Source organism: Thalia democratica, chromosome 5 (genome assembly GCF_965202585.1).
Source record: "Thalia democratica chromosome 5, ktThaDemo2.hap1.1, whole genome shotgun sequence".
Taxonomy (NCBI): Eukaryota; Metazoa; Chordata; class Thaliacea; order Salpida; family Salpidae; genus Thalia; species Thalia democratica.
The window spans coordinates 61771126-61793565 of NC_139169.1; the positions used below are offsets into that span (position 1 = coordinate 61771126).

Here is a 22440-nt window from a genome sequence, read left to right on the forward strand (position 1 = left end):
TTTAAATCTGAATAATATAGGATAAACAAATAATGGAAGATACTATAAAGCAAAACAAGTAAGTTAGAAATTGTAAATTATTTTTTCACTAACATAATTTACAATTTCTAACTTACTTGTTTTGCTTTATAGTATCTTCTATGTTTTGTTTATCTTATATTTTTTAGATTTAAATTGTAACTGAAGATCCCTTAAAGGGTGAAACTTGGTTTTACAAATAAAAATCTTGAATAATTAATCTTGTAAAAATATTATTGTAAATTTTACTAAATGTCTTTTTGAACTTTTTACCCCGTTAAGTTTAGTAAATATTGAGCCAAACACTTACTATATTACGTTGTTAACTTTACCTACTATTAACTATACATAGCTAGTGACAAAATGTAATGTTCAAAATCAAACAAACACAAGATAAATTATTGTTAATCTACAAGTAGTAAGGTTTTTTTTTTTGCGTCCACAACATGCACAAGGTTGCAACTAGGTTTTTACAGGTTTTCCAATTTCTTCCAGGTTTTTAAAAGTACACATTTTTAGGTCTATTATTAGTTTTAAATTAATTTATATATAAGAAACTCTGTTAAATAGTATAAAAACATTGAAAAGATACTGTAAAGGTATTTTAAATACGTTTTTTAATAAAAACAATTTTTGATTATGACAAAAAATCTTATTTTTATGATAGATTTTTTGTGTCACATCGAAATTTTACAACTGAAAATTTAAAATTATTAAAAATTCATAGTTTTTTGATCTAAATTCAAGAATTTTAAAGGTTTTTTACAAAATTTCTCAAATTCAAGGTTTTTCCAGGTTATTTTTGCCTAATTTGTCGAATTCCAGGTTTCCAGGTAAATGGCAACCCTGTATGCACAAGTAACGAGCAAAAACGAAATTTGTAATATTTTATACAAATCAAAAGAGTATTTGTTAGTTTAAAACCTTGAGTGTACGTTAAACAAAAATGAATACTGCAAAAACTAAAATAAATAAAGTAATAATACTTTTGATAAATGAATAAAAATAAAATATAAAATGAAGGTTATTTTTTTACTTAAGTAAACATTAAAAGTATACAGTTTATTATTAGTGTACAATAATTATTTTAATTAGTAATATATAAAAAAAAACACACACAGTACAACAAAAACATACAAGTTAAAAACTTAATAAAAGTCAAAAAAAATGTTTTCAAAAATATTAAAGGTATATAGTTTGGGACTTTAACACAAAAAACAATTTTAACTTACACAATCAAGCATAAATATGTTGATAGCAGCCTTTAAAAACATAATTATCTAAATAAAAAAGGTTAACTATTAAACTCATTGTGCAATTAAAACGTAAGGCTTGGGAAATTAAATATAAAAGTTTTCTGGTATAATTTGTAAAACAAAAATAATTTTGTACAAAATATTTAAATTGAAAAAAAAGTAATTGAAATAAAAAATAGAGTCTTTGTAGTATACCCAAAACTGAGTTGATCATTCTTGTACATTTTCGGCAGCTATAACTTCTATGAATGAAATTTTTGTTATTTATTTTGTTGAATGTTATGAACACAAAGATTTACAACTACTTTAAAGATATGACTATAAAATACTGATGAAACATTTAAATTTATAACAGAGTTTGGCACAAGTAACCTGCGTTCGTTTCAATGGCTGCTTTTTATTTATGTAACTAAAATGCATTCATATATAAAAACATATACTTTTAACACAGGAGCCAGCAAACTGCGGCCCATCAAGTAAAAAAACGCTTTTTATAAAAAAAAGAAAAATGCAGTAGAAGCTAGTTTATGGTTTTAAAAATTAAAAACACATTCTCTTCTATTGCTTATGAGTAAACTGCTGCCAACGTACGTTGTTTTTGTTTTATTTACATTTCATATTTTAATTTAAACTTTTTTTAAAATCTGCTGCTCACAAAGGACTTATTTTAATTTAACCAGTCCTTTCTACAGTTTTTAAGTAGAAATATATTAAAACATATTATTAGTTTTTATCAACTATGCCTTTTATCCTAACCCCTGACTTCTTATTTTAACTCAATAGATTTAATTAATAACCTTTACTTTCAAATTTCTAATCCTGAATCCCTAAACCTTGATCCTTTTACACAATTTTATACAAGATCGGGAAATTATTCCAGCTAGAATTACCAGAAAACATCTTTCGCAAGGCGAATTCTTAAAATAAACTAGGGACTGCTTAATATTAAAAAACTTATTACAGAACTTTTTAAAACTTCTAAGAAGAAAAATTGTTAGTAAATTATCAGGTAACTTAATAAGAACAGTTGTGAACATGTAATTAAACTAAGAACACATTTTTGAACATTATTAAATAAAAAATTTTAAGTTTAAATTAAAAATGTAATTTTCTGAAACTTTGTTAAGTAAGACTCGTAGTTAGAAGGTTACTAAGAACACAAAATTATCAACAAAATCATCAGCGAAAATCTGCAGAGCAGAAGCTTAGACTTTTGTATGCCGTGAGACAAGCTCAAGTTTAACAAAAGAGTTGATCATACCAATTCGATCATCAGACACAAGCTTCGGAAGACTGAGACCGGTTTCGTGTTCATTAGGACTCATTATTCAGTTACAACCGGAAAATTTTGCAGTCCGCAATCTACAAAAGGTTTATAAATCTTTTGCATGAAGCAACCATTTGCTGGTATTGATCATTGACGTCAGAATTGTCTTTCGCCGTGCAGCGTTTAATACATTGTCCACTAGGCAAGACATCTGGTACGCTCGTATTAAATACAATCAACAAAAACATCGGCAAAAGGAACATTTTGTTAAACTTGAGCTTGTCTCACGGCATACGAAAGTCCAGGCTTCTGCTCTGCAGACTTTCGCCGATGTTTTTGTTGATTTTATGTAATACAAGCGTACCAGATGTCTTGCCTAAAGGACATTGTATTACTAAAGTCAGTCTACTGAAGCTTGGACCTGATGATCGAATTGGTATGATCAACCCCTTGAAGAACAAAAACTATTGAAAATTAAAAAAAATTGTCTATAAGCATGCTTTTAAAAAGTTAACTAAAATAGCACAGCGTTGTTATGTAACAAACCTTTGGTGTCGTTTTGGCAGGCTTTAGCTTTGCAAGTGTTGACGACTTGTACATCTTCTGACATCCGGGTTTGTTCACTCTTCAACATCCGGGCTTCAACCATCAGTTTGCTTCTCTTCAGAACAACGAGTTCTTGCTCCCTGAACTTCAGGCAGATCCTGGCCTTGTTGGTCGTCTGTTTCTCCTTGCGGAAGCCGTCGATCTTCGATGGAGTGTCATTTTATTAATAGAAGAACATGTTATTATTTTTAAACAAGTGCTTGTGCTAAATATATTAGAACGTTTACTTGTAGTTATTAGTAAACTAAGTTAAAAGTATGGTTGTTCTAGATTCACTTTACAAAATATAAAAAGAAAAGTTATTTTTTATAGTAGTTTACACAAAAAAAAAACGAAATAAAAGTAAAACAACAAGTCAAAAGATCTAAAAAATGTACAAAAATTTAAACTCACAGTTCTTTCGAGAGACATTATGAGCAGCTTGAGCCTGTTGACGAGGAACTTCCAAATGTGCTCCGAGCCGGATTCGAACCCGCGACCGCACTCGCGATTGGGTTCTGGAAACTGAAGCAAGTAGAAATCGTCGTCTTTAGCTTCGTTTAGCCACCAGTCGAGATTTACTGTCGTAATATGCATGTTGATCACACAAGGTTTTCATTCATTTCAAACAATTGTTTAGTAATTGGTAAGAGTTTAAATAAAGTAAATTTGGAGTATAGTTTTCAATTTAGATTGATTAGTACTAACACAGTAATATTTTAGTTAACCTTTTAGTAAAAAAGAAAGGATTAAAAATATGTGATCTTGTAAATCATGCATTTAAAAAAAAATCAGTTGTTTAATTAGAAAACTTTTCATAGCGTCAATAATTTTAGTTCTGTACCTTCGCTGATGTGAAATATTCTGATGAATGCGATGAGATTACTGCATTCAAGATGTTTGTGTTGGCCTATGGGCAAGTAAGATATCACGTCCATGTTGAAAAGTTCCAACAACTTCGCTTTCTTGTCGTACAATTTGTCCTTACTGCTTATCCCTGTTATTTCAATTGACTTAATAACTACTCATTTTTAACAAACACGTTTATCAACACATAGGTTATGAAATTGTTATTAACAACTATCAACATTAAAAAATTTGAATTCATAAATGTAATATAGTTTTAGAAATATGTAGGGACAATGTTCAACGTTACTTACTATAAATATATTTGAACTAAAAACCAAAAAAATAAATAAAAAAACTTACCGAGAGGAATCCTGATGAAATCGGTCACGTGATCTTCGAGCACGAACCCGTTATGGATGAGCAGTTCGAAGTTGGGCCGGTCCCCGTAACAAATAGAAACTTGCTCCCCAACCACGAACTTCCTCATCGAGCTGCACTCCAGCTGGCCGCTCGTCATCGTGTAGTGCGTGCTCATCTGTGTGTTTTAAAAGATTAAGTAAATAATTTTTCAGATTGGAAAAAAAAAGTTGCAAAAGGTCCAGCCACGGGTTTGTTTGCGCATTGCTTGGTTAATTTGCTGTGAGTTTAAAAAAGGCCCTTGAAAGTTTAGTTCGTTACAGCTAAGCTTTTCAAAAACTCCAAAATTATCATGCAGAAAATTGAAAATAAAACTGATCAAAGATACGCCTCAGTCGAGTATAACTACAAAAACATAAATAGTTTTTTCAAAAATAAATTCCGCATTACGGGAACTTTCAGTATTTAAAGTCCTTATACAATACATCCAATAATGCTTTTTATGTTTACTTAAAACTTACAAAGTTTTGCAGCTTGTTGTGCGGTAAAATCTTAATAAAAGCTTTGAGTTCTTTTGTGTTCTAAACATATATATATAGTTTATTGGCTGATAAAAAAGCGCTCAAAAAGTTTGGTGTAAGGACAGGGTTGCCAAATGTTTTTAGCAAATTTTCACCAGGTTTTCAAAATTTCCTACAGGTTTTTAGGGATACACACTTTTAGGTCTATTTTTATTCTAAAATTAAGTTTAATGTATTATTGGTTAAATGAGACTGTATTAAATAATATAGAACATTGAAAAGATACTCCTAAAATACTTTAAATGTGTTTATTAATAAAAAAAATTTTGATGATGACAAAAATTTTTTGTCTACTTGACAGATTTTTTGAGTCAACTCGAAATTTTACTACTTAACATGTTAAAATTGTTAAAAAATCCAGGTTTTTCTGGGTTTTCCTAGTTATTTTCGTTCAAAATTTTCTTTTTTTTGTTTTTTTTTTTAATTTCTCAAGTTTCAGGTTTTTTAGCCTAAATTGTCAAATTCCAGGTTTTCCATGTTTCAAGGTTTTTTAGCAACCCTGTAAGGACCTTGTGCACGAAAAAACCTTTTGGTTATCGAGTCGTACACCACATGCTTATATAATAACCCTCATTACACAGGGTTGCCACTCGTATTAAAAATATTTTTCCAGAGTTTGTAAAGTAAATATTTTTGGGTCTACTTTTAGTTTAAAATTAAGTTTAAGGTAAATGGCTGTGTTAAAAACATTGAAAAGATACTGTAAAAGTACTTTAAATAAATAATATAATAAAAAAGTTTTTTAATAAAAGAAATATTGATAATGACAAAAAATTATTATTTATAAGGTAGATGATGTTTTGCGTCAAATCAAACTTGCGTCAAATAAAAAACATGTAAAAATTGTATAAATTTCAGGTTTTTTAGTCACTTTTTTCAAAATCCCATGTTTTTCCAGGTTTATTTCGAAATTTCACAAATTCCAGGTAAAGTGACAACCCTGATTACAAGTTAAAGTTAACCTTTCCGGGGGAGTGGTTAAACATGTCCCATAGTGGTATGAGCGCCAGTGTCTGCTCCACCTTTCCATCGTCAGATACTGTGTGAAAAAAATTATATATAAATGTTTGTATAAAAATATTTCAAGATGAAAAACTAACAGTAAACAAATGTCGTTAGAGGTGTCAAGTTTTATAAAAATGAGTGGTGTATTTTTAACTATACCAAACTAAAAGTATTTCAAATGCGTAGCTGTAATTGTTGTTGGTTAAAAACAAAAATTATTAAATAAAACCTTTTGAGACTAACAAATTTAGAATTAATAATATCTTAAAAACTTAAAACTGAACCTTAAATAGTATCAAATATTACAACATATTAAAAATCATCTGAAAATTAATAACAAAAATAAATTTCGTTAAACAAACGTTTTATGGTTAGTAGTCAACTAATACAATATTATCAGTTGAAACTGTTATTATAAATTTAGCAGCTGGTTTATAAATGCTTGTTTTAAATCTTTTTTAAGATAAAATAAATACAAAAAGTTGTTAGTATTTTTGATCAATTTTAAAAGCAAAAAAATTTGAAAATGTTATTGTAAACTTAAAACTAAACTTCAAACGATATCAAAAAGCATTGCAAAATATTTCGTTTTACAAACTGGTTTTTATATTTAAAAACAAATACAACTAATAACAAACCGAACGGAACTTGATTTTGCCTTGTGGTCAACGTGCTCACGGCCCACCTGCAAGCGTCAAAAGTTTCATTAATTGCCAACTAAATACTTAAAACGCAATGACAATGAACCTGTAAGCGTCGAACGTGAAGTTGTCCACCGCGCTCTTGGGTACGCCGTATTTTGATTGGCTCTCGTTGAGTATCTGGTACAATATGGCGAACTGGCGCACAATAGCCTTGTACTGCAACACAGCCATGCCTGTGAAACAATACAAATTGAATTAATACATGAAGTTGTGGCTTTTTGAACCTTTTAAACTTGAAATACTATTATATCGGAAGAAAACGAGTTTTAGTAACTACTTATGGTACTGTTAAAAACAGTACAGTAACTTTTTTTTCTTTTAATTATTTTATCTTCCACTTTATGTTTGAAAAATAATTAATTTAGGGTGAATAAAGTTTGAAACTTCTGAAAGCATTTAATTGGGTGCTTGAACTGAGCTTTTTTTTAATTTTTGAGCTCAAAATATTTAGGGTTGCCAAAGGTTTTTTGTAAATTTTTTACATGTTAAAAAAAGAAGCTTTTGGCCAACTTTTAGCATAAAATTAAACTTCGGTAAACTGAGTGTCGTAAATAGTATAAAAACATTTAAAAGATACTGTAAAGGTACTTTAAATGCGTTTTTCTTATGATTATTTTTAAATGATACAATTTTTTCAATCCTTATTATAGATTTTTAGATTCTAATTGAAATTTTGTTTTTCTACATGTAAACTTTTTTCAAGTACTAGGTTTTTCAATGATTTTTTAAGATTTCTCACTTTCAGGCTTTTTCAGTTTTTTTTTTGCCTAAATTGTCCAGGTTTTTTTAGGATTCCAGGTTTTTAGTAACCACGAATATTGTTTAATGAAACAAAAACAACTGTTCAAACTGCATAAAAAACATATTTTATGTTATCAATGTCAAGAACAAAATTTAAATTTCTGATATTCACTTAAGCCAGTAAGTCAACAGGTTATCTTAATGTAAATAGTGTCATGAGGTCGACTTAGTTTTATCAATAACTTATCTTTAAGTAAACAACTTTGAAAATCAAGTAAAATAAAAAAAACTTTGAATCACAAGTGAATTGACAACGAAAAATCTTAACGTAATAAACAATTTTATTTCTAATTTCTGATTGAGCTTACTTGCTTGATCCGGTAAAATATTTTAAGTGAAGACTTAAAAAAAACCAAGTAGTTATGCTGAATTGCTTAAATACAAACAGTTAGTGTTATAGACTAAAAACAGCGAACTCACCTACCGCTGTTGAACCTTTTAGAAGCAGCATTTCGTTTGGAGAAAAATACAAGGCAGTGTTGAAGTCATCGGGAATTATGTCTGTAAAAATACATGAATATTTGAACTAAATATTTTGTTTTGTAAAATCAGGTATCAGGAATTATGTCTGTAAAAATACATGAATATTTGAACTAAATATTTTGTTTTGTAAAATCAGGTATCAGGAATTATGTCTGTAAAAATACATGAATATTTGAACTAAATATTTTGTTTTGTAAAATCAGGTATCAGGAATTATGTCTGTAAAAATACATGAACATTTGAACTAAATATTTTGTTTCGTAAAATCAGGTATCAGGAATTATGTCTGTAAAAATACATGAATATTTGAACTAAATATTATGTTTCGTAAAATCAGGTATCAAGAATTATGTCTGTAAAAATACATGAATATTTAAACTAAATATTTTGTTTCGTAAAATCATGTATTAGTAGCAAATTAGTTAAATTTTTGCAATAGCACACATTGTCGAAAAATTATCGTTTAAAACCAACTTGTTTAGTTTTTTTTTACAAACAAGTTTTAGTTTTAATAAAGTTACAACGTCGAAAAAAGATAAAAGTATCGTTAATAAATGAACTTTTGATAAACAACTTAAATTGTGCAGAGACTTATGATATTTCCAATTTTAAAATCATTTACTAGTTTTCAGATAAATATGATTTGATATAAATGAGTGCAATATACTTGAAAAATACAGAAATTTGTAAGAAAAAATGAATTTGATTATGTTGTTGCTCTGTTTAACATAACAAAATTGTTCTGTTTAATTCACTTTGTTTCAAATGATAGATGTATTTATTATGTTGTTTTTTTTTGTGTTTTAACTAGTTAATTTTTTTTCTCAATCTCATTATCTTTTTTTTTTTGCATTTGTATTAAATTGTAAGCCATTTGTTGTTGTATCGTCACTATATTAATAAAATTCTGATGAAAAGTAGTAAATATTTAGCAAATAGCAATAAATGAAAGTTAAGTAAACTTGAATTTTGTTTATTTATAAAAAACTTTTTTTTTAACTTTTAATATACATAAAGTTTAAAAAGAGGGGATATTTTATGTCAATAGATTGAGATTTTTTTCTAAAAATTAAAAAAAATATATAAAAAGAAAAATATGTTTTTATGTATCGACTACGCTATCAAACCATATTAGAAAGCTAAAAACAAAAGAACAAACAAAAACATGTTTCATTAATACCATTATTTTATTCAAACACATTTCAGCTGCATCAAAAAATTACATGCTGACAGGTATAAACGAAATTCTCAAAAATGAGAAGAAAAAAAATTATGTTCAAATTATAATAACTTATTTTAAATAGAATTTAGAATCTAAATCACTACTGATAAAAACTACATTTCCAAAACAATCTAATTCAGCTGACTCGATCTGACAATATTTTAAATTTTAATTTCATGCTTTCTGTCAATATCATAAAAATAATTTACAGACCTAATATCTGAGAAACTGGTTATTAATAAATGATCAAAATTTATAAAGAGAAAAAATATTAATGACTCAACAACAAACAAACGTATTAAATTAAATCTAGTTTTTTAATCTGAGCAGTCTTCATCAATTATGCATCATCGATACAGGCTTTTCTACTCAACGGAAGCCTAAAAAACAAAGTTAACAAAATATTTAAATAACTTACTTTTCGTAAATTAAAAAAAAAAACCACACTTAGACAGCAAGAATACATGTTTTTTTTAAATCAATAACACTTGGCAGTATAAAAATAAGTTTGACTATAAATATGTAAACAAATAAAACTATTTTGTTCTATTTGAGACTACTAAACCAACAATAAAATTTTTGAATATACATGATCAGATTAAAAAAAAACCATAATGCACCTTTTTAAGAAAAAGCCAAAATCTAAACCGTTTTCAATTATGATAGAATCAGTATTTTTAATTTGAAATTCCAACCTAATTCGACCAGGATAAAAGTTGAAACCAACATTTGCAACAACTTACTTTAAAGTGTAATTATATACGAACTGCGGAAACAACGAATTTACAGACTAACTATTTGAAAATAATCTGAGTATTAATGTATAAGACAGGTTTTTGTAGCTGAAAAACTCATACAAAAGCTGGCTAACAATTAAATGTTTTTTCAAATACATATAAAATATAACTACTTATTATTTTGTTTTGTAAAATTTTACATAGATAAATGCCTAAATGTAAAAAAAAACTATAGTTTATTTCATACATTTTCCAAAAAAAACAGTTTACTGAGTGATAAGGTAAATTTTCACAAACATTATCTCGTACAAAATTTACGGTGGTTTAAAGCTCTGTAGAAACTTTAACCCTTTCGAAGATTGACTGAAAGTCATCCAAGCTCAACATTTATTTTCAACAAGGTTGATGCTGAAATGTAGTTTTAAATTGATGTGATATATAAAATAGGAAAAACTAACCCAAGTAAGGCTTGAATTGGGACTGCTGGTTGTACTTTTCGCAATGCACGAACAGCGCGAGCGATATGTTGGGCATCGAAGACAGTATCGCCTTATCCCTGATCAAGTCGCCTGTTTGAACAGTTTTCAGGTTGTTTAAACATAAATTTTATATGAGACAAAAAAAAAAGATTTGTAGATTTATTTTTTAGATATTTAGCCAAGTATTATAAAAGTTATGTGTGATATTTTTATATTAGAATGCAAAGTTGCTGCTATAAAAAGACTTAAACCAATTTACCATTACTTTGTTATTTGTTTATCAATACTTTATTACCAAAAATGTTGGCTTTGTAGAAAGTTGATCCCTATATGCTAAAAAAGAAAAAACAACACCTGAAAATATGAAAAAAATGTAGTCTATAAGTTAATCTCATTACAAGGTGTTGAAGTTAAAAAAAAAAGGTTTTCAAATTTTTAATTGACAATTAATGAATGAACAACAGTAGTAGTAGAACTTCTCAAATAATCTTTAAAACATTTCAAGTTAATTTTAAAGCTCATATATTTTACTTTTTTATTTTTTATGATTGGTCTACATTCTATGATTGATGACTTATTAACTATCTGAATTATTTTTAACTGACTTAAGTGATAACTTTAGTTGTAACACTAATATTTTTTTGATCAAAAATTTATTTTATTTTTTCATACTCACATTACAGTTTTTTAGTAAATTAGAGGTAGTTGTAAACGTAGTATTAAGTTACAATTCTTAAATAATTTTACATGTCTTTGAAAAAATAAACATCATGTTACTAAAAACCCAGTCTTTATTTTAAGAAAAGTTTTCCAAAGGGAGCGACGTCTAGTAAAAACTTTAAAACTGCCGGAAATTTCAAAATCGCCCCCTTACTAGACAATGCCTTTTTTCGGTTTGACAGTTTAAGTGGGTCGTAAGCAATTTTGAAATTTTAGGAAATTGTAAATTTTTAGCTAGCAATTTCACCAAGTTTGTTACTTGGTATTTGACCCTGAGTTACTGTCTAAACAAAAATAAATTTCCTCAATTAAAATACAGACAAAAAAGTGGTTAAAACAGCATTCGAAAGTGGGCGATTATTAGGGCCCGCTAAGAAGTAAATGGGTAACTTACATTAGGTATTCTAAGGTTTGAAATGAAGAGTAAAAATTAGGTTATATGCATAATAGACAGAGTGTTTAAAACCTACACCAAAAAAGCAACTGAAAAAAAAAACTTTTCATTGAAAATTTGTGGCTGGAAAGCCAACATTCTAGCGCATTTACAGCTTTAAATTAAACAAAAAAATCCGTCTACAATAAAGTTATGCCAGTTGTCAAAAGTATATTTGAGTGTTTGTTTAGATCATATTTTAAATTAGATGTCTTTAAAAATAAAAATCAATATTCAAATAAACAACTATTGAAAACTACTTTAACATTAAAAATCTTTATTCCTTTTTACATAACTTAATTTTCTTTGTAAAATAAAAATAAATTTATACGTATTTTTGCATGTTTTTTTCTTCGACACTTTAGAAAACTTTCAAAGACTAAGGTATTTTTCGCAGGAACCAGGTATTATATGTATATATTTAGAAAATCATCAGATTTATTAGATTTAAAAAATATTATAAATTTAATATCATTTGATGCTGAAAATTAAGGTTTACGATTTTTTTTTATTCAGCCTTAGCAGAAGTAATCTTAGAAATAATATTTTCATTAAATAATTTTATTAGAAAGCGTTCCTTTTCGTTTTCAAAACTTTATACTCAACGTTTCCTAAATACAACAGATATAGTGCGGTCTGGCACTTTTAAAACTTATACTTTAAAGTTTGTAATGAAAAGTATCAAAAAAGGTCACATTGTAAATAAAACTAAAAACGTCTGACAACTACTTAATAAAATTGTTTTAATTGTTAAGTAATTGTTTCATAATTTGTCCAAAATCATGATCATAAATTTGAAAGATCATGAAAAAGGATTCGGAAACCTAACTCTAAATATATAATTAAAGATTATACAAAAGATTTAAACTTTTTTCAAGAAGGTTATAAAACACAAAATAGCTTCAGAAAACTTGTTATATTAAATTAGTTCAACTAAAAGAATATTTAATTGTTAAAAAATATAACTTTTTTTAAGTATTTTTTGTAGTCTTTAGTCTTTATTCTAAACTTTTGATTTAAGACAACAAAAAACACTTGTCAAAAAAACTATAATTTTAACAATAAAGTTTGCAATGATATGCTATGTATGGCCACGAAAAAAAATGTACAATTTAGTTTTAATAATCTCATGTTTCGTCAAATTGACGGCGTAGCGATGGGAAGCCCATTAGGCCCTATTCTTGCTAACATTTTTGTCGGTTACTATGAAAATAGTCTTCTTTCATTAGATAACAGTAAGCCACTTGTATATTATAGGTATGTTGATGATGTTTTTGCTATTTTTACTTCAAAAAATAATGTCAATAAATTTTTTACTTTGCTAAATAAGATGCACAAATGCATAGCTTTTACCGTTGAAGAAGAAGTTTCCGGTAAAATTCACTTTTTAGACATTAACATTACTAGAAACAGTAACAACACCTTTTCTACTTCTGTCTACAGAAAAGAAAATTTTAGTCCACACTACATTTCCTGGAATTCGTTTTGTCCCACTAAACAAAAATTGAAGATCATACAATGCATTACTAACAGAGCTATTAAAATTTGCACTGCTGACTGTTTGAATCTAGAATTTGACAACATCTACAAAATTTTTCTCTCACTAGGTTACCCGGAAACAGTCATCAAGAAGACAATTAAGGCAACTCAGTCCAAAATGAATCGCTTACCCTTTTTCGGCCCACATCCTTGCCCAGTGTACCTCCGCCTTCCTTATATGGGTGAAAACTCAATAGGACTGGCTAAGCAAGCTTCATTGGCTATAAAATCCACCTTTAACAGCGTTTCGCTACGTGTTGTGTACAACACCAACCGCCCACTTAACGGAATCGTAAAAGATGCCACACCTACCCATGATTTGAGTAATGTAGTTTACATATTTAAATGTCATTGCGGAAATGACTACGTAGGTCGTACATCTCAACGTTTCCACGTCAGGCGAGAGCAGCATGTCACGAAAAAGCTTAAAAGGTTTATTTTTAATGACAACGTGAAGCCTAAAGGTGAACAGTCATCTATTCATCAGCACCTCCTCAACAACCCTGTTTGTGCCGAGAACTACCTGGATAATAGGTTCGAAATCCTATCCCGAGCTAGAAACACCTACCATCTTTCAGTTCTAGAATCTCTATTTATTAGATCTCGCGAGCCAAAAATTTGCAAACAAAGAGATTTTTACAATTTAAAACTTTACAAATAGGGTCTTTAGTAGTATTATTTTTTGTTGTCGTTATTGTCGTATTTTTAATGTGCTTTTTATTTAATTTAGTTTAAGGTAAAAATTTCTACTATTTTAAATGTTTTTGTTTTAGCAATTTTGTCTTATAAATTACTTTAAGTTAGTTCAGTACAGCTCTATTCTATTTTTCAAACTTTTTCTAAACAGACTTTTATACTTTATGACGTAACTATTTTTTGTTAGACTTTTCAAATTCATTATATATAACTAAAATTACTCTACAATATTCATAGTTTTTAGCAATGTTATTCTGAAGAGAGCTAAACGAAATTAATAAATAAACTTTTTTCGAAAATGAGTCAGTTATGTTTAAACTTTTTAATTAAAACCAGTACCAAAACCAAACTATTCAAAGTTTGACTTAAAAAACATACCAAGATAAGAACTGAGAGCATTGGAGTAAGTGATCATCACACTGTCTGGCACCTTTACAAGAAATTCATTTTCCTAAAAATAAGGCAATAAGTTGGTACTGAATAATATTATGTGACACTTAGCTTTAGTTTAGTCTGAACAAAACCAAAACAATTTATTTTTAGTACAAAATTGCTATAATCAGGGTTGCCAAACGTTTTTGGCAAATTTTCTCCGTGTTTTCAAAATTTCTACCAGGTTTTTAAAGTTACATGTTTTAGGGTTTATTTTTAGTTTAAAATCAAGTTTAAGGTAAAAAACTGTGTTAAACAGTAAAACAACATCAAGATATCTTAAAACTTCTTTAAATGTGTTTTTTAATGAAAAAAATTTTGATGATGACAAAAAAACTTTGTTTATACGACAAATTTTTTGTGTCAAATCTAAATTTTACTACTTAACATGTAGAAGATGTTTTAAATTCCAGGTTTCTTAGTTATTTTTGTTCAAAATTCCAGGTTTTTAGTAATTTTCCTTCAGAATTCCACGTTTTTTACAAAAATTCTCAAATTTTAGGTTTTTCCATTTTTCTTAGTCTAAATTGTCAAACTCCAGGTTTTTCCAGGCTTTTTGGCAACCCTGTATAACATATATAATTTTGTTTTAAAAATTCTACTACTTTTTTGATTTAAAGTTTTTCAAATTAATTCAAAAGTAAACTACATAGTTTGAAAGAGTTTAACTTAAACTTAGTTAAAGTGTAAACTAAGTTTTAGAAATTAGTTTTTTGGGACAAGGTTATCTAAAATAGAGGATTATTTATAATTACTAATAAAATATTTTTAAAACAAAACTAACTGCTTGAGTACTTAAAACAACAAAAGCTGTAGTTGTTTATTTATCAAAAAAACAAATTAAAAAACTGTAGTAATTTTTGTGAACTATGAAAATGTGATGATTCATATCATACGATATTTATGGTTTTTAATTCATACTTTTAGAAATATTTAGAGAATTGTCTTGTACTAAAGGCCAAACTTTTAAAAGATCGCTAAGAAATTTAATTTCATTTCAAACCTGTATAAAAAAATACTAGATGTTGAAAAGTTTAAATTTTTGTTGAAATGTGTAAGTAAGTACACAAGTGTACTACACCTTCAAAATCTTTGTATTGTATTGTGAACTTATTTTTTAAACAATGCAATATTTTTTATAGCTTAAAAAACTAATAGTATTTTGAAGTTAAAGCAAACCAAGATTAAAATTTTCTATAACTTTATATAAAATAATTTAAAATGAAAACGTAAAAGCTTATTTTAGTAAAAACTTATTTTACTCGCAAAAAAGTATATTACAGTTTTGGAAGTTTACTATCTACTAATTTCACAAAATTTTGATTGTTGAACGTTTTTTGATTTTTTTTTCTTTTGAATTAAAAATAACAAAAGCTTATAGTTTTAAACTTTAAAAAAATTAATTTATAAAATTGTTTAAGGTTTTTAAATTGAAAAAACTAAAAAATTATATTTAAATTAAAAAAATTAATAATGTAGAAAATAGATTTTTTTTGTAATTTGTAAAAAACAGCTTGGACTTGATAAGTTTTTTGTTAAGTTAATACATGATAAAAGTTCTTCAATTTCTTTATACTTAAAAAACTACAATATTGTTTATTTATTTCATTATAATGAGCTTTATTTTAAATATTTTATAATATTGTCATTTGTATAACTAAACCAACAACAATAAAAATACCTTTAAGTAAAGTATGTTTTAAGTGAGAGTAAAACTATTGTACTTAAAATTTAAATTAAAAGTGAATATTTTTTAAATATAAGTAGGAAGATTAAAATTAGAAGTAATAAAACTATTTTGAGCTTGACATCAGTTTATACTGAATAAAAAAAAGTATATATATATATATACTACAATTTTAATTTCACTTGAGTAAGGTAATTACTAGCCTTTACAGTGAATGTAAGTTGATTAATAACTTGGCAAAAAACTTTATTCTAACCTCTATATCTTTAGTTGCAACAAACCCGAAGCCCTGATCCGCGTCAAACTGCTTCAATTCGATGCTGTCGCTCTGAAAAACCTTGTGGTTTTGCCACCAGCTTTTGAACTTGCTCACATTGTCTTCCCTCTTTGCAGGTTTCATTGGTAATGCTTGAAAGAATGACAACAGTTAAGCAACTGTATATTATTTACATAACACTACTTTTGTTAAAGTATGTAGGCCACTGCTAAAAATACCTAATGTATACAACAACTAACTTCAGTAAACAAGGTTGCCACTAAAGTTACAAAAAAATTATAGGAAAATCCATAAAATATAGCAAATTTATAGGGAAATTATCAAAATAAAAAACCGATGAATTTTAAACATTACAAAAATATTTTTAAGGTACATAAAGTACAATATAGCATTAACCGTTTATAACCACAGTTTTAATAAGAAATTTACGAAAGTTCGAGAGTTTTCGAGCTATAGTTTTAGTTAATTAAGCAAACTTTGGATAAATTGTATCAAATATAAAAACAGAAATTTTTTTTCTGCTAAGTGGCAAAACATAGTCACAATTTGTACTGATATTGCAAAGATTTTGATTTTAAAAATAATTAAATTTTTATATTATCTTTTTTCACCTTGCGGTGTTTTGGCTTTTAAATTTCAATCACCAAGCAAAAAAACATAATTTATAGGGATTTTCACATATTTTAAATTTTTTTTTGGGACTTATAAAGATTTTCAGAATATTGCAAATTTATAAATTTATACAAAGTGGGAATCCTGAGTAAAATAAATAGATGAAATAACTAAAAAATAACTTATTACAACAATTATTCAGTTATAAAAAAGTGACATTTAAATAGTTATACCTAAGAAAACATAGTGAGTATAAAATGTTTTCTATCATTTGAAAAAATGCTAAAACACTTCTTTTTAGTTAGTTTGATATATTTTTTGCCTAACAATTAATTTTCTTTTTTACATTTATGTCCCATTAAAACTTATTATCAGTTTTCAGGCAGTTTAACAAAAAATTGTACTAATTAAACTTTTGCTTTTATAGAAAAGAAAGATTTGGCAAACTCTTCACTATATTGCAATCACCAGATCTAAACGTTTTTACAAAATAACTTTTACTTAATACTTTCCCTTAAAACTAAAACTCTTCAACTAATTAAAAAAACATGAAGTAGTTAAACTTATATTTTTAAATACAAAAAATTTAAAAACTTAAATTAAATAAGACACTTAAAAAATTAAAATCTAAACCGTATAGACTTGTGGTTTTGTATTTAGACTAATTTTATCAAATCTATTGGAAGGTGGCAACTAGCTTTTAAAAAATTTCTTCCAGGTTTTTGAAAATACATTTTTAGAGGAAACTAAATTTTAGATTAACATTTTTATTTAATAGTATAAAAATATTGAAAAGTGTAACTGTATTTAGTCAATGTTAAAATAAATTTTAAATAGTATTTAATTTTTAAAGTTTATTATAACAGATATTTTTTATCTAACCTAAGTTTTATAACTTGACATTTAAAAATTGTTCTAGGCTAAAAGATATCCTGAATTTGAAATGCAGTAAAAAATTAGCTACTTATTTAGTATTAGTTAAAAAACATCTAAAAACGTTTGAATATAATATATAGTATATGTGTCAAGATCTGAAATATACAAATGACAAATCAAGTAGTCAGTAAGCCTTACAGGTAAGTAGTCATTAAGCCTATGAAAAAGAATTTTTTTATTAAACCCTAAAAATAAAAAATATTTAGATATGCTCAATTGACCATTAAAGCACCTTAATGGTTTAAATAAACACTAATTGAATAAATATTTTGTTTTCTTTTGTTAAAAAAAAAACTTATGAAACCTGAAGTTCTACAATCGAAAAGAATAAAAGAAAATTGTTAATACCTTGCTTTTGTTTCTTTCTGAAAATCTCCACACTTTTGTGAAGATCGGTGAAGAACTCCCATTCCTTCAGTCTGTCATGATCTCTCACGCACACTGCAAACACATTGTAAACTTTAAAGTAAAGCTTCAAAATTACTTATTAAAATATAAGTAGATACAACAAAATAACACATGCTACGAACTGAAATGGAACATCATGCATAAGATTGGAGAATTAAAGAATGTTGGTAAGATCTGTAAAACCTGCAACCTGGAAAAATTGAGATAGCACTTGCTGACAAAAAAATTAATTTAAATAAAAGACAATAACTTTTTACCTCTGTCAGAACTTTAAAAAATCCTATTTTAAAACTTAGGGTATTCATAGCTGTTATTTTTGTTTTTGCTTGTTAGTTTTTAAAGTACTTTTATTTGCTACATGCCATTTTTGATTTGTGTTGTTATACACTACATCTAAAACTGTATAAACATATCAATAATTGTAAGTATAAAGATTGCTGTTAAAAATTTTATTTTTGTCAATTTATTTATTATTGTCCAATTTAACAATAATGTTAAATTGATGCAGTGATTTTTTTGAAAATTTATAAATTTGATTATACCAATTGTTTTGTACTATTTATTAAGTTATCTATTGTTTTATTTTTATTTTGTAGTCCTGAAGATCACTTTTGGGTGAAACGACGTTGCCTTTGTTTAAATAAATTTAATATTAACATTGTCTCTGAAATAAGCTTTGTCGAGACCTTTTGTGCTCCATACATATACTTAAGTAAATATAATAAATTTCAACAATTAAGTTTTAAACTTGTAAATTAAAAGTATTGAGATAAATAGCTCATGAAAAAAAAAACAATAAGAAGTTAACATATAAGTCATTATTATTGCTGCAAACACATTGCAAGTTTTTGGAGCTAAATTTCAAATTTGCTGATTATGATCGTCAATAAAAACATATAAGAAACAAACACTACAGACACATTGTAAGTTTTAAGAACTAAGTTTTAAATTTGTATATGAAAAGTATTAAATTAAACTGCTTATGGAAAATACCAAAAAAAAAATTAACATGTGTGAAAAAGCTGAAATAAAAAATACATACGAATACTGTAAGAAAATTTTAAGAAATAAGCTTAAAATTTGGTTCGCTTTTGAAAAAAATATTAAATTTTCTTATAAAACTAATCATACAAAACATATAATAAGGCCATAGGGGGGGGGGGGTAAACCATATTTTTTACAAGTTGATCTTATTTTATAGAGTTTTTTTTAAGCTTCAAGATGCTTTTTATTGTTTTAGAAAATTCAAATTATTTTTTGAGATATGACCAGTCAAAGTTGGGCCGCATAATAGGTTCCCTATGGGAAGGAAAAACTAAAACAGCGAAAAAAGACTATTTCATTTAAAATCTATCTCCTACATTTTTCAAGCAATCTTCTTCAAACTTTCACAGTCTAATCTTTATACAATAACAAAAAAACGTTACTTTGGAATTAAAATTTTTTTTTTGTAAAAATATATTTTTTGAAAAAAAATACTTTTTTTTTTTAATTTTTGTGATAAAATTTTTATTTTTTTAATTATTAAAATTCTAAAGTAACGTTTTTTCCTTTTATTATAAGGAACGTTTCCTGAAAACTGAAGAAGATTGCTTGAAAAATGAAGGAGGAGATAGATTTTTAGTGAATTTTTAAATTTCCAAGAAAATTGACCCAAAAATATTTGTGGTCCACATGTTTATATTGGAAAATTTTTACAAAAACTTAAATATCTCAAAAGTTAAATGATATTTTTGAATTCTATAAAAACTGGCTTGTAGTTTAAACTTAAAGCTTTCATATAAAAGCCAAAGTTAATTTTTGTAAAAAAAAAGTTGGACCACCCCCCTATGGCCTTGTTTTCAACAAGTGAATTAAATTGTAAACAAATTAAAAGAAATAAATTTTAAAGCTGCTTATAAAAAGGTTATTAAATTAAAATTTGATATTATAAATATCAACAAAGAGTTAACATATAAGATACATTTTAATATATGTATAGTTAATTATATGTTATTTATAAACACAAACTCTGTTGCAATTGGTAAGCCATCAACATCAAGTCTCTCTTGTTCTTTACACTTTTATTAGAGTCGGTTTTCTTTGCACGGTTCTTTTTTCCCATGTTTGTACACTATTTCCTTATAACTACAGGAATATAAAAATGCTAAAAGAAAAAAAAAACCTTTAAAAAGACGTTAAAAAACTTATATAACCGTTATAAATTTTTTCATTTAAACTATTTTAAATATATTGTCATACACCATTTTTTCCTTAATTAAATCATAGGAGTGATATTTACTTATTTTAAGTTTGTATTATTTTAAATTTTAACATTTGAACTGCTTATTACAGAAGAAAAATACCCAAAATAAATTTAAGATAAAAGCAAAAAAAATGGATAGATTAATAGATTCTCTAATCAAAACACACTCAAAAACTGCAATAAAAGAGTATCTATTAGAAATTTACCTTTTTGTAGTAGGTTTTAAAAAATTACAATTTACTTACTTTTTGGGTTTTAGTCAAACAATGTTTAACTACATTTATTTTGATGTTGCAACAGAATTTCCTAAAAATCTAATATCTTTAGCTTGTAAAAATATAAGAATATAGAATCTTAAAAGTTAAGCTACTTTCATATATATTTTAAAATTTGACTTTTAAAATAATTGAAGATGAAAATTTTCCCTATAGACATATGTATTTCTACAATTCTGTAAAGGATGATCTTTATGAGTAGTAGTTCTAAATAATTATAAAAAAAGAACAAATAATCTTTTTCATATCTAAAATTTAAATGAGTTTAACTTTATCTACAATTTTTAACTATATTATCAGAATATAAATTAAAAAATGAAACAAAAATTATTCACGTATATTTGGTTGATCTGTGTAATAACGTTAAGGGCATAGGGGAGTAAATTTTTTTTTTAATTTATTTTTGTTTTTCACATAATTAAATAAGCTACCAGTTACTTTTTACCGCTTGTAAAAACCAAAAGTAAATTTTCAGATATAAGCAATCATAGTTAGAGGGTACAACAGGTTTCTTGTGGGAGGCCTACACTAATAAAGCAAAGTTAGACTATTCCACTAAAAACCTATCTCCTCCATCAGTAGTAATTGTTTCTAAAATTTTAAAACTTTTTTTATATAAAAAGTAAACCTTTTTTTTTTTTAATTTTTGACAACAAATTTTTTAAATTATATTTTTCAGAAATCCGCTTCCTACAAGTTGTTTGTAATATTGGATAGTACAATTCCTAAAAATTTGAAATAAAATTTCCTTAAAAACAAAGCCAGTATTTATTTCGGCCATCATCAACGAAGTTGAGATGTTTTATGCAATCGATAATAAACAATGAACTTTACCGCAAGTATTTAAGAACTTTACTTGTTGATCTTGCGGTAAAGTTCATTGTTTATTATTGTTTATTATACTTAAAAACAAAGGAGATAGATTTTTAGTGAATTTTTTAAAGTTCTGAGAAAATTGGCCTTGAAAATTTTTGATCCCATACAGCTGTACCAGATTTTTTTTTACAAAACAGGTCATTTCTCAGAAGTTATTTGATCCTTATTTATTCTATAAAAATCATCTTATAGTTTATACTATAGGCTTTCAAACAAAAGCCTATCTTAATTTTTGTAAAAAAATGTTGGACCCCCTTATGCCCTCAAACATTGTAGATAAGGTGAAAAATATTAGTAGAATTTTGGTTAATAACACTTGTATTTTATATTTAAGAAAATTTGACTATTGTGTTGTTTCTTGTTTACATTAATGATATTTTTTCCTCTACTGAGATAAATATAAGATTGTTTGCTGATGATGCCTGTTTAAGCTACCAACATAGCGATCCTGAGTATTTAAATGATGTTATTAATAAAGAGTTGGTTAAAGTTGATAAATGGTTGTGTGCTAGTAAACTTTTTATTAACTATTCAAAAACAAAACTTTTGGTTTTTAATAAAACTTCAAAAAAATGTGAATTAAGTGTTAATTAAGATTAATGATTTTTTATTGGGCAGTGTGTTAGTATAAAATACTTGGGTGTGGTTTTGGATTATAAGCTGAATTGGAAAAAACATTCAAGTTTTCTGAAATCGAAATTGTCTAGGAGTTGTTATGTTGTCAAAACTGAGATATTATTTGGACACAATTACACTTAAAATGGTATATTATAGTTGGTTTTATCTCCACATCCAATATTGTATATCTGCTTGGGGTGGTGCTGCTACTGTTATTTAAAACCAATTGTTTGTATGCAAAAAAGAGTAATCAGATATGTTTGTCGTGTGCCTGCCTTGACCACAACAAACTCTTTGTTTTAAAACTGATGTGCTAAAATTAAATAATGTGTATAAATTGCA

The 22440-nt window shown here is 26.5% G+C and overlaps 1 protein-coding gene across 1 annotated transcript; it reads right to left on the minus strand.

Annotated features, from left to right (window-relative positions):
- Positions 1 to 1109: 1109 nt before the first annotated feature.
- LOC145836049 (actin-histidine N-methyltransferase-like) lies at positions 1110 to 20232 on the minus strand. The gene is made up of 14 exons (XM_082943841.1): positions 20095 to 20232; positions 18025 to 18117; positions 16108 to 16259; positions 14111 to 14183; positions 10324 to 10434; positions 7844 to 7924; positions 6666 to 6795; positions 6557 to 6603; positions 5876 to 5952; positions 4336 to 4510; positions 3971 to 4123; positions 3541 to 3707; positions 3088 to 3289; positions 1110 to 1516 (listed from the first exon to the last, which is right to left on the minus strand). Exons 1-14 carry the CDS (start codon positions 20186 to 20188, stop codon positions 1485 to 1487), a joined length of 1587 nt encoding a protein of 528 aa, XP_082799967.1. The 5' UTR covers positions 20189 to 20232; the 3' UTR covers positions 1110 to 1484.
- Between the last annotated feature and the right edge of the window lie 2208 nt (positions 20233 to 22440).

Excerpts from the sequence above, each read along its gene's own strand:
- LOC145836049 (XM_082943841.1), bottom strand. The coding sequence starts at position 20,188 with ATGGGAAAAAAGAACCGTGCAAAGAAAACCGACTCTAATAAAAGTGTA. Across the intron at positions 5,953-6,556 it reads GCAAAATCAAGTTCCGTTCG|TATCTGACGATGGAAAGGTG; the intron begins GTTTGTTATTAG and ends TTTTTCACACAG. Across the intron at positions 4,124-4,335 it reads TTTCATCAGGATTCCTCTCG|GGATAAGCAGTAAGGACAAA; the intron begins GTAAGTTTTTTT and ends TTGAAATAACAG.